General features: G+C 47.3%; 1 protein-coding gene across 1 annotated transcript in view; it reads right to left on the bottom strand.

The window, feature by feature from the left end:
* Positions 1-9252, bottom strand: part of FAM171A1 (family with sequence similarity 171 member A1) — a 124775-nt gene extending 115523 nt beyond the window's left edge. Inside the window, exon 1 of the mRNA XM_004278598.3 lies at positions 8958-9252. Within this exon, the coding sequence (XP_004278646.1) occupies positions 8958-9054 (97 nt within the window). The 5' untranslated portion in view covers positions 9055-9252. The remainder of the gene's footprint in view (positions 1-8957) is intronic.
* Between the last annotated feature and the right edge of the window lie 4809 nt (positions 9253-14061).

Here is a 14061-nt window from a genome sequence, read left to right as displayed (position 1 = left end):
CTGGTAGGATGCAAATAATAGACTCTGGAAGGGTTATTTTTGTTTTCTTTTTCTCTCCTATTCCTTCTCTACCCTGACGCACACGCACACGCACACGCACACACACATGAGGGTGGGGACCTCATGAATGGGATTAGTGCCCTGATTAAGAAGAGATCTCAGAGAGCTCCCTCACCCGTTCTGCTATGTGAGGACACAGCAGAAAGATGGCCATCTATGAATCAGAAGTGGGCTCTCACCAGGCATCGCATCGGCAAACACCTTGATCTTGGACTTCCCAGCCTCCCAAACTGTTGAGAAATAAACTGCTGCTGTTTATAAGCCAACCAGTCTATGGTATTCTGTTACAGCTGCTTGGATGGACTAAGACACCCCCTTTTAGTCTTTATTTCAGAAGAAAGTATGATCAATATCCCTGCAAGGTACTCATCCAAATCATTAATAAAATATTATTAGAAATCAACTATAAATTATAAATAATCAAATTAAGAATAGGCAAATAAATAGAACATTGTTAATAATAAAATAGAGACCCAAGTTACACGTGCTTTAATTCTCTCTGTTAAGATAGATTTCCATTCACAAATGCTTGTTGTTGACCCTTCTCTCTTAAGAGGAGAGATCTAAGTGCTAATTGTGAGGCTGAGGAAACAAAACACAGCCACACTCGACTACAACCGGTATAAAGTCATCCATAAGACTGCTACTAATTACTGGTTTGAAATCAGAGGTCTGACTAATGTGATTCACCTTATGGATTGAGGCTAGCTTTCATCAAAGCATTTATGTCTTTAGTTCAGCTCTGTCAAAATTACATTAAAAATCTTTCCTTCAATATGAATTCAATAATTTTTCTATTCGAATTCTGAGCTCTAAGAAGTCTAGGCAAATGAAACGTTCATTTGACTTGGACATGGTTGCCTCTTCTCATTACACTCAGGCTTCTCTATCCCTGTGGGGTACAGCTCAAAACAAAACAAATAAGAAACAAACCAATCTTTTACAAACTCAGTACTCACTTCCAAGTTAATTTCTCCTAAGCCAGCTTTTCCAACACCACTGGCTACTTCCCACAATCCCAAAAGATCTTGCCAGTTCTCATATTTGAGTATGTTTATATGTTTTATATAAAGTTAAGCTTCAATTAAGGGCTCAAGCTATTTGAACATATTAAATCCATATTTGATCATCTCACCACCCCACCCTTTGTAAGTACTGTGAGTTTTACCAAATTGTTTCTGCAATTATTATTCAGAGCTTCAGCTGATACTGGAAATCACTACAGAACCAACACTGTCTAACCAATACTGTCCCTGCTTCAATATTTGATCACCAAAAGGACGTGTCTCACCTAACTTACAACTTTGAGGAGCACTAAGTGATGTTCTGTGTGCTTATGCTCTCTCAAATACAACTTCCTGTGGCCTACTGTGGGCAAGTCCTCGAAATTTCTAGAAATAAACATCACAGACAACTTACAGCTGTATTTTAGTCATGCAACTGTTAACGGTTTCATGTTAAGAGATTCTTGCCTAATTACATTAAAGTACCTTGGTGATGTCCTTAATTTATTTTTCCATTTCTTCTTCAATTGGATTGTAAAATGTGAAAAAGTAAGCACTCCTAAAGAATCAAGCTTGCCCCAAAATATACTGTCTCCTCCACAGTACCCTTTTTCTTTTTTTTTTTTGCGGTACGCGGGCCTCTCACTGCCGTGGCCTCTCCCGTTGCAGAGCACAGGCTCCAGACACGCAGGCTCAGCAGCCATGGCTCACGGGCCCAGCCTCTCCGCGGCATGTGGGATCCTCCCAGACCGGGGCACGAACCCGTGTCCCCCGCATCGGCAGGCGGACTCTCAACCACTGCACCACCAGGGAAGCCCCAAAGAACCCTTTTTTCGTCTAACAAGTGTTTAGCATACTGTTTTCATACAGTAGACATTTCACATTTAGTATTTTAAGAATGGAAAAGGGGAGCATGGCTGTGAGTGAAGGGAAGTGAGGATGTACAACCGTCACCCAGGGGACAATGATGGAACATTCTAGCCGGAGGGGGTGATCTCAACCCGGCGAAGAACGGAGCTAAAGCTGGAACAGGCACATGAGGAAAGGCCAGACGTCATAATTTAGATGCCATACTTTGGGCAACGGGAAAAGAGTTAACGTGTCTCTGCAGGAGAGAAACATGAATTAAAATGGTGTTTGAAGAGGGCCACGTGGAAAGAGCCTGGGTTGGAAGAACAGACTGAAACAGAGGGAGAAAGACACGCTGCTTTGCACAAGTACCTGGGAGGGAAAATGAAGAGAGATGAGTGAAGGAATGTTGATGAGATGGGAGGGGAAGGCAAGAATGATGCCTTAACATGAGGCAAGGTCTTCGGCCTGCAAATAAGGGAGTCATTCTCTCCCTTTCTCCAATCTTTGTTTCCCTTTAGGCTAAAGCCCTGAAACCGAGATGGGTCAGGCTTCTGTCCATTCTTGGGTCTGCTCCTCGGGAGGAGACACTTCATTATCCTTCCCCTTCTCCCATCCCCACATCACTCCACCAAGTGGCCAGCGACCCCCGCAGTGGTGGCTCCCTTCTCTGGGCTAAGGTGAATGTTAGTCTTTTGCTCCCAGCGGGATAGGAACTGCAGGAGACCAAGCAGTCTCCCTCTTCCTGCATTCTGCAATCGGGGCAGTGTCAAGGATTATTTGGGTGTTTCCATACTGCTCTGTCCTCCACCTGCAGGAGGCGTCTTTTTTTTTTTTTTTTTTAATTTTATTGAAGTCTAGCTGCTTTGCAATGTTGTGTTAGTTTCTGCTGTACAGCAAAGTGAATCAGCTGTACATATACATATATCCCCTCTTCTTGGATTTCCTTCCCATTTAGGTCACCACAGAGCATTAGAGTTCCCTGAGCTATACAGTAGGTTCTCATTAGTTATCCATTTTATATATAGTAGTATATATATGTCAATCCCAATCTCCCAATACACCCCATCCCCCTTCCCTGCAGGAGGCATCCTTAATGGTTCTGGGGGTCCCAGGCCCCCGAGCTGGTGGGGCTCACTGGCCCAAGAGAGGCAGAGAAACATCAAGGGGATGTGCTGAGCCTCTGAGACAACACTGGGAGGCCGTTCCACGTTGGGGGTCCCCTATCACTTTATTATACGATGGCTTCAGGGGCTGATGGTGACATTCAGTCGTAACTTTCTTTTACCTCATTTAGTTACCGATAGGTATGTTTCGACAAGGATTAAAGCCAAGTGAAGCCAAATTTCTAAAAGAGGCTATCGCTTCTCCCTGCAGGTGTGAGTAATCCCCGCGCTAGAAGGAACACCGATAATTGCATGCACCTTGCTTGCAAATAAAAGTCACAGCCCACTGAGCTCCTCTGCAAAAAAAAATCGTTATTTTGGTGGTGATGGTGGGAAGGCCCTTAAGGCTCTCCCCAAGGGCCCCCAACAGGGTTCCAATTTGGCAGAATTTTGTTAAACAGATGCAAAAAGCCTCCAAATGTTATCTTCAGCAGCTTGGTCCCCCAAAGTGGTCCAAGCTGTACCATTACCCTGGCTGTATGGGTGCATCATCTCTCACAGTCCTTGGGGGTCAGTCTCTGTACTGGTTTCCTATTGCTACCATAGAAAAGTACCACAACTCAGTGGCTTCAAATAACATGAATTTACTATCCTATAGCTCTGGAGGTCAGAAGTTGGAGCTAAAGCCAAGACGTTGGCAAGGCAGCATTCCTTCTGGAAGCCTTAGGGGAGAATCCACTTCCTCGCCTTTTGCAGCGTCTGGAGGCCGCCTGCATTCCCTGGCACTGTCTTCCTGGCCAGCAGTGAAACATCTTCACCGCCTCTGGCTCCGACCCTCTGCTTGCATTGTCACATCTCCTTCTCTGACTCTGATCTTTCTGCCTCCCTTTTATAATCCCGAATAATCTTCCCATCTGAAGATCCTTAACCTAATTAGCTCTGCAAAGTCCCTCTTCTCACGTAAAGCACTACTGTATTCTCTGGTTCCAGAGATTAGGACATGAACATCTTTGGAGGCCATGACTCCACCTTCCACAGGGTCTGTACGGCTAGAGAACACCATTGTCTGAGGTCCCCTCACTTCTTTGGGCCTGGGTTTCCTCACCTGCAGAACAAGAAGTATAAACTTGACCAAGAAGCGCCTTCTGATACTATATAAACGCACCTACCTGGATCTAAAGACATCTACATAAATGTGCTCTATATATGCACCCTTACAATGACCAACTGTATGGATTATAAGGTAGAGGAAGGATCTAAGGGGACACCCAGATTTTGAGTCCAGTTTAATAGAGAACTTAAGGTAAGCTGGACTGGAGAAGGAGGCTGGCAGCTGAGGAGTTTGAGGTGAGCTTCGTGCACTGAATGGAGACTTCCAGTAGCTTGTTGGACAGAAGGAACTAGAGCAAGAGAGAGAAAAGTTGGAGTCATCCACGTAATAGGGTTTAATTACTGGAATCTCTATGGGTTAATAGATCCTGCAAGGGGTAAATGAAAGAAAAATGGGCAAATGTTTGCAGCCTCACTTTTATCTGAGAGGAAGAGGAGCTGCAAACATTTCAAACAGAGGCTTGATCAGAGGAAGGTGGAGTCGCCTTAAATACGCAGAATAAACTGTTTATTTTAAGGGAACTTATGGTGAAACCCTTTCTAAAGTGGTTAATTGCCTCAAACGTTGCCTATTTACAAGTTTGACTTTACAAAAGTACGTAATGGTTTTCTGAATGTAGGGCATACCATCGGGTCACAATATAGAATTTTTAAGAACGATCACTTCTTATAACGAGTTGGTCTATTTAGGGTGCCGATGCTTAATTTAAAAAGTACTGTTAAAATACATTCACTTCCGTTTTTGCTGGAACTGAATAATTTAGCCAGGACTGTGGTCTTTAAAGGTCCGGAAGTCATATATAAAAGCAAACTATAAAAGCATTACTGATGTATATGTGTTATCACAGGGCAAATTCTTCCAACTAGATTTCTGAAATGTTTTTATATTCAATTTTTCCTTCAATATAGAGTATTATACACGTCTGTTGCCTGTCCAACTTATTTCCGTGTGCTTTTTTAGTAAGCAGTATTTAATAAAACTACTAAATTAGCATTGGCCAACAATAATGAAAATAAACAGATTTACAGACATATCAGTAATTTGTTTAAAATGAACGCTTGATTAAAACTGAGAAAGTACCTTCACTTGAAAGCTATTAGTTCGGAAATCCATGCAATATTTTCTTTCTTTTGGTTAGGTTTCTAAGCTAATAAGCTGTAAGTTACCAAGTATTACAGGACAAGTACAAATAGGATACAAAAATAATTCTTAAACTCATCTCAAAGACTTTGCCAGAAATTCCCTAGACATTGCTGTTGCTTCTGCATAGAATTCCCACACCTGGCGTGCAAGGAAGTCCAGAGGTCTCGGCAAGTTCAAGTCCTGCAGTTTCCCAGGATGTGAGCCCATGAGTTTTATTTAGATGTTATGCTCTTAATATACTGTCAGCATAAGTCATGCCTGTTGGATAATCCTCCTGATAGCTTACATCCCTTCCTGGTCTTTCAACTGATCATGATGTTCTAAAAACCGAAATTTGAATTTGGCCAGGAATAGACCTTTTGCAGAGAAGAGAGACAGCCAACCATTCACCTCAAATGTTATGATAGATTGTAGCTTTTCTGAGAGGAACAAAAAAATAGCACATCATTGCAAAATACTTTACTGTTAGAGAATAAGCAGCAACCTAGCTCTGACCTTTCTTCTGGCACATAAAGAGAGTGCTGGGGTTCAAGAATACATCTCATAGAGCACGTCTGCACAGCTTACCACTCTTCAAGTAGGGGCCCCCTCTATCAAGCTGGTCTTAGCGCACAGTTGTGTAAGAGGTGGAGAAAGTCAGAATTAGTAGATACTTGTGAATAACGGTTTCTATAAATTCCCAGGAAAAAAATGAGATACTATGACCACTTTAGGGCAACTCAAATGGAAACACTTCATAAAAACACGCAATCATATGCTGGAGTTGGTTCAAATTCATGACCAGCAAAGCCAAGCCTCATGGTGACAGCTAACTGTTGCCTTTGAAATCCCTTTGCTGATTCAAAGCAGCTACAGTAGGGAGAGCCAAACTTTAAATTTTATCTTGAATATATAAAGAGCAAAGTGATGCCGAGAAATCTTGCAGATGTTAGTTTCCTCTGACATAACAAGGATTCATTTAAAAAGGAAGGTGTCATTTAGGCCTAGGAATCTAATTGGGGTGCTCTGGCCCATGATTTACGTGTTTGAGGTCTCTAAGTAGTTTTTCCTAATCTAAATTTGGTTGGTGCATAACATCTATGTGAGCACAATGCATGTTCAAAGTATGATTCGTAGGGACTTCCCTGGCGGTCCAGTGGTTAGGACTCCCTAACCACTTCCACTGCAGGGGGGCATGGGTTTGATCCCTGGTCAGGGAACTAAGATACCACAAGCTGCGCAGCCAAAAAAAAAAAAAAAAAAGTACGATTCATGGAACAGTTTCTACAATAAAAGCAAAACTCTTACAAATTAGGTTTCTGGGCAGGTAAGCATGAAGTTTTTTTTCTTAAAGTGTATGCATGGTGCCCTTTAGTATATGCACTAGCTGTCTTCAATCCTTTACTCTTTCTTTCAACACAACCTGAGCACCAGCTCTGTGCAAAACCCTCTACAACCTGCTGCGGAAAATGCAAAGTGGAATCAGAGATAGCATTTGTCTTCATGGTGTATGTGATCCCAGAGAGCAGAGAAGACATGAATTTTAAAACTATGTTACGAGATAAATTTCAAAATGGTCTGAAGAACTCAGTGGGGTGAAGGCGACCTTCTACAGTTAGAGGAGCAATTGTTCATTCCCTGAAAACACGGTACTAGTTCAAAATCCAGATGCCAGGTAGTGAGACCCTGAGTTCTAGCAGAGCTCCTGGGCTCGGCTCTTTAAAAAGCCATCCTACCCAAACAAGGAAGTAATCCTGGGGAAAAATATTCCAAGATACTTGATCTCCCACTCCAAACACACAATATACTAAGGTACTCCTAGCTGTGCATAAACATCTCACAGCTTGACTTTTTCTCACTCACCGCACAGAATATTCCATTTCTGAGACTTTAGTTACCAGATAAAATATTTAGCAGCAAGCTCTCTGCAAAATGTGGTGTTTGACCTAGACCTAGTAGGGTTTTTTCATGACTTTTTTGTTCCAGTGAAGGCTATGCTTTCCCCTATTTTATAAGTGCACAAACTTAATGTTTCCATATCCCTATTCCAAGTGCAAAACAAAAAATTCCATCCATTCTTTGGAATTAATGGCCTCGTTGAAACACAAATATCATATTCATTGAAACAGCTGATTCAAAGAGCAGTAGGGGATTAATGAAAGAGGCTACAATTCAACACTGCTGAGCTAATGTCCTAAACATTCATTTCCTACATGAAGAGACAGTCTTTTCTGTACCTTGCCAATGTTCCCCCTTCCGTAATGCACATTACTAAGTTTATACACAATTCAGAATGGTCTTGTCCCATCACAGCTATAGAAAAAGCGACGCATGAAAGAGACTCCAGCAAATGATACAGCAAGCGATGAATATGAAAACCTTGAATTCAACATGTAGGTAACAAATCAAACCCCAACCGACTGTGGGTAGGAACTCCCTTCCCTGTCTCAACATGAGAGGTGGAAAACCACCTGGGTTCTCTGCTCCCAGGCACTCCCGGGCTCTGGGTTCTGAATATTTGCCATAAGGAAAGAGGGCGAGCATATGGAAAAGGGCGTAAGGCAGGGTCCTAGCAAGAGGATGGAGCGAGCTGGGATGGAGCGCTCCCCGTGCATTCCGTCTGCTGGGCGGACTTCACAGAACACACACCTTTCCTCGAGGAAAGGACGCGGGCAAGGAGTCTGGGGGTCGGGGTGCGGGTGAGGGTCTCCAGGGCTGCAGGGAAACCCTCCCGGGAGACCAGAGAGGCCCAGCGAGGCCCGGCATTGGTGTCCTGTGTGAACGCCAGATGTGCATCCACGGCGGCCTCACTCACCCTTTCGAAAAACCAGGCAACAGAGAAGCCCTCGATTTCGACCGCACAAACCCGTGCAAAGGAACCTTCGGGCTTCCCCCCCAAACAAATTCTTATTTTGAAAACAAAAGACAGGCTCGTGGCCATTCTCAGAGGCGAGCACACTCCTCCCAGGGTTGGAAAGCATATTTGCAGAGGCCAAAGATTAGACAAAAGCCTTGAGCTGGCGACACACAGCCGTGGAAATGATTTTTTTTAAAAAATTGATTAGGGCCTCCCAGTTCCAATTCTTTCTCCCCTTCCGGGGATGATTCCTGGGCCGCCGAGCAGAGCCCTTAAGGCCTGTTAAAGACGTCGCATCGGGAGGGGGAGGAGACCCCGAAACTTTCCCAAACTGCGGCAGGCTGGAGGCGGGCAGCGGCCGCGGACCTCGGGGTCCCGGGGCGCAGGGGGCACCCCAGGGGCGGCGGCCACCCCCTCGACCGCCGCAACAAAAGGGCCGAGCGTAGCCTTCGCGATCGGGCTTCGAGAACCGAGCCCCGAGGTGGGGAGCGGGCGATGGCGACCCGGGGTCTGCCGTTCTCGCCCGGGCGAAGGAGGAGATGGTGCCGCGTGTCCGCGGCGCGCATAAAGGACCCTCGGATACATCCACACCAGCCACGCGAGGCGGCAACAGCTGATGCCACCCGCACCCCGGCGGCCCGCGGCCTCCCGGGAGCGTCTGCCCGGGTATCTCGGCGCCCCCGGGCGGCGCCGCCCCCTCGGGAGCGCGGCGCTGGGGCTGCAGGCCCGGTGGCGGCGGCTCGGGCTCGGGCGGCCGCGGCGACACAATGCGGCCCCGGAGCCCCGCCGCCGCCGCCGCCTCTGCAGCAGGCCCGCGGCCGACACAAAGCCCGCCGCCGCGCACCGACCTTGGGCTCCGGCGCCGGGTTCCCGCAGCGTCTTGGTCACCGCCTTCCAGACGTTGCAGCCCAGCAGGCAGAGCAGGAGCGCCGCCGACCTGCTCATCTCCGCGCCGCAGGGCCCCGGGCGGCGCGGGCTGGCCGACCACCGGCTCGGAGCGGCGCGTCAGGGGCAGCCGGCCGCCGCGCCTCCCTCCATATCGCCTGGCTCCGCGCGCGCCGGGCCCGCCGCCCGATTGGCCGCGCCCCCGCCCGGCGCGGCGCCGGGCCCCGCAGCCCACGGCCGCTCCCGCCTCCGCGCGCCCCGGTGGGTTTCCCCGAAAGAGCCGCCGCCGCGCCTCCGCCGCCTCCTTAACCCCTTCGCGCCCCGCCCGCGGCGGCGCCCAGGCCCCGGGCCGTGGTGCCACCTGGCGGCCGCGAGCCCACGTGCCCCGCCCGCCCGAGCGGCCACCCCCTCGGGTCCGCCCCGCGCGCCACCCGGTCTCCCGGGAGCAGTGAACGCGACCTTGGCGTCCAGACCGCCCCGCCACCCCGCTACCTCGCCTCTTGGGAAAGACGGTAGCTGCCTTTCAGGCCGAAACCCTCGCACCAGGTTAGCTGATGGCCCTCTCGGTTTGCGCAGGAGCGCGGCATCCTGCAGCTCTGCCTGTCCCGATCCACCCAGGAACCCCAGGGGAGATCTGACACCCAACGCCGAAGGTCGGCGGGAACAGAATCCCCCAGCCCGGGTACACCGTACGTTGGCGGCCCTCAGCGCCTGCGTGTTGACAGGCAAACATCTCCAGGCTGTGTTGGGCTTGGATGTTTCTAGAAGGTTACGGCGGGGAGGAAATTTACACTTATTGAGGCCCTAAGTACTTGTTATTTCCCACTTTTATCTTCATAATATAGGAACTCAGAGGTAGGTATTGCTATCCCCATTTACAGAGGAGAAAATCGAAGCTAGGGAGGGTTAAGGAATTTGTCCTTAATAAGTAGCTGGTGGGTGACAGAGACAAGGTTCTAATAAGACAATCATCCTGGCCCCAGGGCTGAAACTCTCCGCGAGAACCTCAGGCTTCCTTGAAGCTGAGGTACCCACCCACCCACCAACTTCCATTCTTTTTTTTTGCGGTACGCGGGCCTCTCACCGTTGTGGCCTCTCCTGCTGCGGAGCAACAGGCGGACGCGCAGGCTCAGCGGCCATGGCTTACGGGCGCAGCCGCTCCGCAGCATGTGGGATCCTCCCGGACCGGGGCACGAACCCGTGTCCCCTGCATCGGCAGGCGGACTCTCAACCACTGCGCCACCAGGGAAGCCCCAATTTCCATTCTTTAACTCCCTCTTGTCTGTGTACCTTCCTCCATATAACCCTCATGTCCCCCTGACTCTCTCCACCCCATCTCCCAACCAGCACTGCAGGGACCCTGGGACCTCTGCCCGGGACCGCCGATCTGGGGAAATCCACACCAGGCTCACTAGAGGCCCCATGCTGCCTCCAGAACGGTAGGCCAGAGGAGGGTTATTATCGTATTTTTATAATTGGGCATTAAGGTATGGCAGGCACTGTACCAAAAAGAGAATGAAGGATGGCGCTTGCCCAGTTGGCTTATTAGAGACAAGTCATTGTGAGACACAATAAAACCAGGAGGAGGGGAAGCCCCTGTGGGTGTTAGCGGCACCCTCAGGACCAAGGCTGCAATTAGTGCAAATTGGGCACCTGCACAGGGTGGCAGGTAGTCGGGAAGGTGGCAAAGAAGACCCACAATTAGGGACTGCCTGATGCCTCCTCCTCTAACTTCCAGCGTCAAAGCCTTAGGGTAATTCCAGGGTACACATCAGAGCCAGGGGAGGGGAGCATAGAGAGGACCATGCAGATCAGTCGGTCCTCAAGTCCAGCTTGGGTTCCTGCCCCCAGGAGCACGAAGAGTCCAGGCCAGCTAGCTTGCTTGGTGGAGGATGGCTTTTGGAGCAGGGCGGACCCAAAGTTTTCAAATCACTTTCTTGGGGTAAGGGGCTGCTTCTAAGAGAAGTGACATTAAGCCCAACCCGGAGTTGAAACTTCTCACTTCATATCTTTTGAGGATGTGCCTTTGTCAGGGATGTTGATTATAAGAGACAGCACTAGCCTGAGCAAAATAATAATGATAACAAGAATAACCGAAAACCAGGTTATTATTGGGAGAGCACCTGGGACTCCTACAGAATCCTGGGTGCTGAAGTGTCAGGTCTCATGAGGGAACCAAGGACAGTATTATATTTGGAGTTCCTAGTATTATATATGCCACTCATTGGACTGGAGGTGTTTCCTCATGACAACTTACTTGGGTGGTATTATTATTCCTATTTTACAGATGAACAAACTGAGGCTCACTGACAAATAATTTGCCCATACTATCTGGGTCTGATGACAGCAAACTCAAATTCCCTGTAGCAAGTTCCCTCCAAGAATAAATCTCATGCAAATGACTCAGGTTACCTCTAGCTGTGTCCACGTTGTTTTAAAAACGGGTTCTAATCGCAGTAAAGTCCGAATCCAGTTAACAGTATCTAATGAATGGTATTGTGCCAATGTCAATTTCCTGGTTTTGATAATGTGCTATAGTTATATAAAATGTTACAACTGGGGGATGCTGGGGGCGGGGAACCGGGCGTAGGGGGTAAGGGACCTCTCTGCACCATTTTTATAACTTCTTATGAGTCTATCATTATTCAAAATAAAATTTTTAAAAAGCAAAAAACCTTGTTCTATACCATTTTCCCCCCAAGCTTCAGTGTTCACCCAAAACACTGGTATTTGGGGTCCTATATCTATTCTAGTGTAGAGATCTAGAACTTTTAAGAGTGGGAGAAGTCTAAGTAAACACTAAGTGATGAGTCTATTCAAGTTCGGGTCACAATCAGGACTTGTAGATGCTCAAGATAATGGTTGTTATTATTGTGCATGTGACAGAATTTCTGTGGATGACATGGCAGTTTAGAAACAGTTTCTATACCTTGATAGCAACACTGAGGCTTGTATAAATAGTTTCGGAACGACCAGTCCCATCCCATCTTGCAGATGAAACAGAAGGAGGTTAAATACTTTGCACAGTGCACCATCTCAAAGCCAAAAAGAGAGCTGAGGCCCCCATGAGCATTGGCTCCCCATGTGGATGTTTTCCAGCTACTTGGGTGGGAAGCTAAGAAAGCACAAATTCTGCAAAATCACATAAACAACTGCACTGTGCATATCGTCTGCCTAGAATTATGTAAGAATTAAATAATCACCCTTCTCCTCTACTGGAATAAAAGAATATGGTTTACCTTCTCTCCTGTTCCAGAAACCAGACTCCCACTTAGTAACTGGGGTGGGGATGGGGGGGTGAAATAAATCACTGCTTGGGAGGGAGTGTTTGCAGAACAATGGAAATCAGAAGTGTTCTTTCCTTCTAGAACTTTTCCTGTTGCTCTTATTAAAATCTCACATTGTTTGACTAAAGATGAATTATGACTGTACTTACTTGAAATTGCTTAGAAGTGGCCTGCCTGTGCATTTCATTTCCATTTTCGAGTTCTCTGCCAAAAGCAGCGATGCCATATACGAAACTTTTCCTGGCTGAGTTTTTCCAGAAACCTTGATGTCAGAGGCTCTGTGTCAAGGTTTCTTAGGCCAAGATCATTTCTTCCATTGAAATCTTTCCTGACATTGCTGCCCATGTGGTGGAATTTTAATTGTCTGAATTTATTTCCAGAGGCGTTGTCCTTCCTTCTCCCCTTTCTCCTCCTACCCTCCTGTTCCCCCTCTTCTGCCCCTGAGTAAGAAGCTGCCTGTGAATAACAAATTTAGTATGAGGTTTGTACAGATCAGGAAGTGTGTCATGGACATTCCAACTCCTGTTTGCTGTTGCTTTTATTAAAGTTAGATAAAATGTAGCCAGAGGTGGAAATTGGAAGGGCTCAGCATTTTTTTAGAACCTGTTGGCCATCCATTTGCAAAAGACAAAGGAGAAAGGTAAAGAAATTACTGAAAAGGAATTGATGTGTCCCATTAACCATAACACTCCCACGTTCCCCTCTATTGGTGAGTCACACCCATGTCAATCCATGTGACTTTCCCACAAGATCTTCTTTCAGCTTCATGTGAGAAGTTGCAAATGTGTATTAGCCTACAAGAGTGAATCTCTGGCAGTGTGATTTCAGATCCCCTGTATGACTGTTCTTTGCGTGCCCCGGAGTCACTAGAAGACTCTGGGATGCATCAATAGGTCTTGGCCGTTGAGGATATTCAAAGGCTGGTGGCTACCTGAGAATCTGGTTGCCTGTTCCATTAGAGCAAGGAGAATCTTCCAGTTCAACCCTTTGCTGGCCGTGGAATTACTGTCATAGAGTCAAGGAGGGCTCGAGGAAAGTAGGAAAGTCAGCTTCTGTGGACAGAGAATGTCACCTGCCAAATCAGTAAACAAAGGATGTTGTGGTCATCAAGGCCGCGGCAGCCACCCCCAGACTGTGCACCCTGAGGGGATTCAGGATGGAGAAAAGCAGGATACTGGCCCCAGATAGTTAAGGTGCAGATCAAAGGAACGATTTCAGTGAGCCCAGACTCTTGCATCTTCCCATATACAGAAGTGGGCTAAATTCATTAACTTGAGATGTCCGGTGTTTCTTTCATTAGCAGTAATCTTTTGATGTTCCAACTGCTTGTTTGGGGGTGGTTGTTTTTTGCAAACACTCCTCTACGTCCTGGCTCCTCTCTTGCCTCTTTGGGACAGTCCCTCAGAGCTATCTGAGAGGCTGTCTCCTGGGCTTAAGTCCTCAGTATGTCCTCCGTATGTCCAAATAAAATGTAATTCTCAACTTTTAGGCTGCGCAAAAACTTAAAGAGTTAGGGAAAAGACAGGAAGCTAACGGAGAAAATGGATTAGGTAATTAACACCAATCGAATTCTTGTTGTGTGGCTCCTTCTGTACCTGGAACAGGGAGGAAAGCTTTGCTGTGCCATAGAGCCTCCCTTCCCCTCAGCTCTGGTCAATTTCAGGTGAACTCTTTCCCAGTGGTACTTTCTTACTCATTTCCTTTCTTGTCATTTCCTCTCTGCTTAGTTTTGAGGCTCTGGACCCAAAGCTACCTGCTGCCAGGTCATTTCTCTTAATGC

The sequence above is a fragment of the Orcinus orca genome, chromosome 2 (assembly GCF_937001465.1).
Source record: "Orcinus orca chromosome 2, mOrcOrc1.1, whole genome shotgun sequence".
Classification (NCBI taxonomy): Eukaryota; Metazoa; Chordata; class Mammalia; order Artiodactyla; family Delphinidae; genus Orcinus; species Orcinus orca.
The sequence above is the reverse complement of the archived record's forward strand: the minus strand, read 5'-3'. Positions and strand labels throughout refer to the sequence as shown.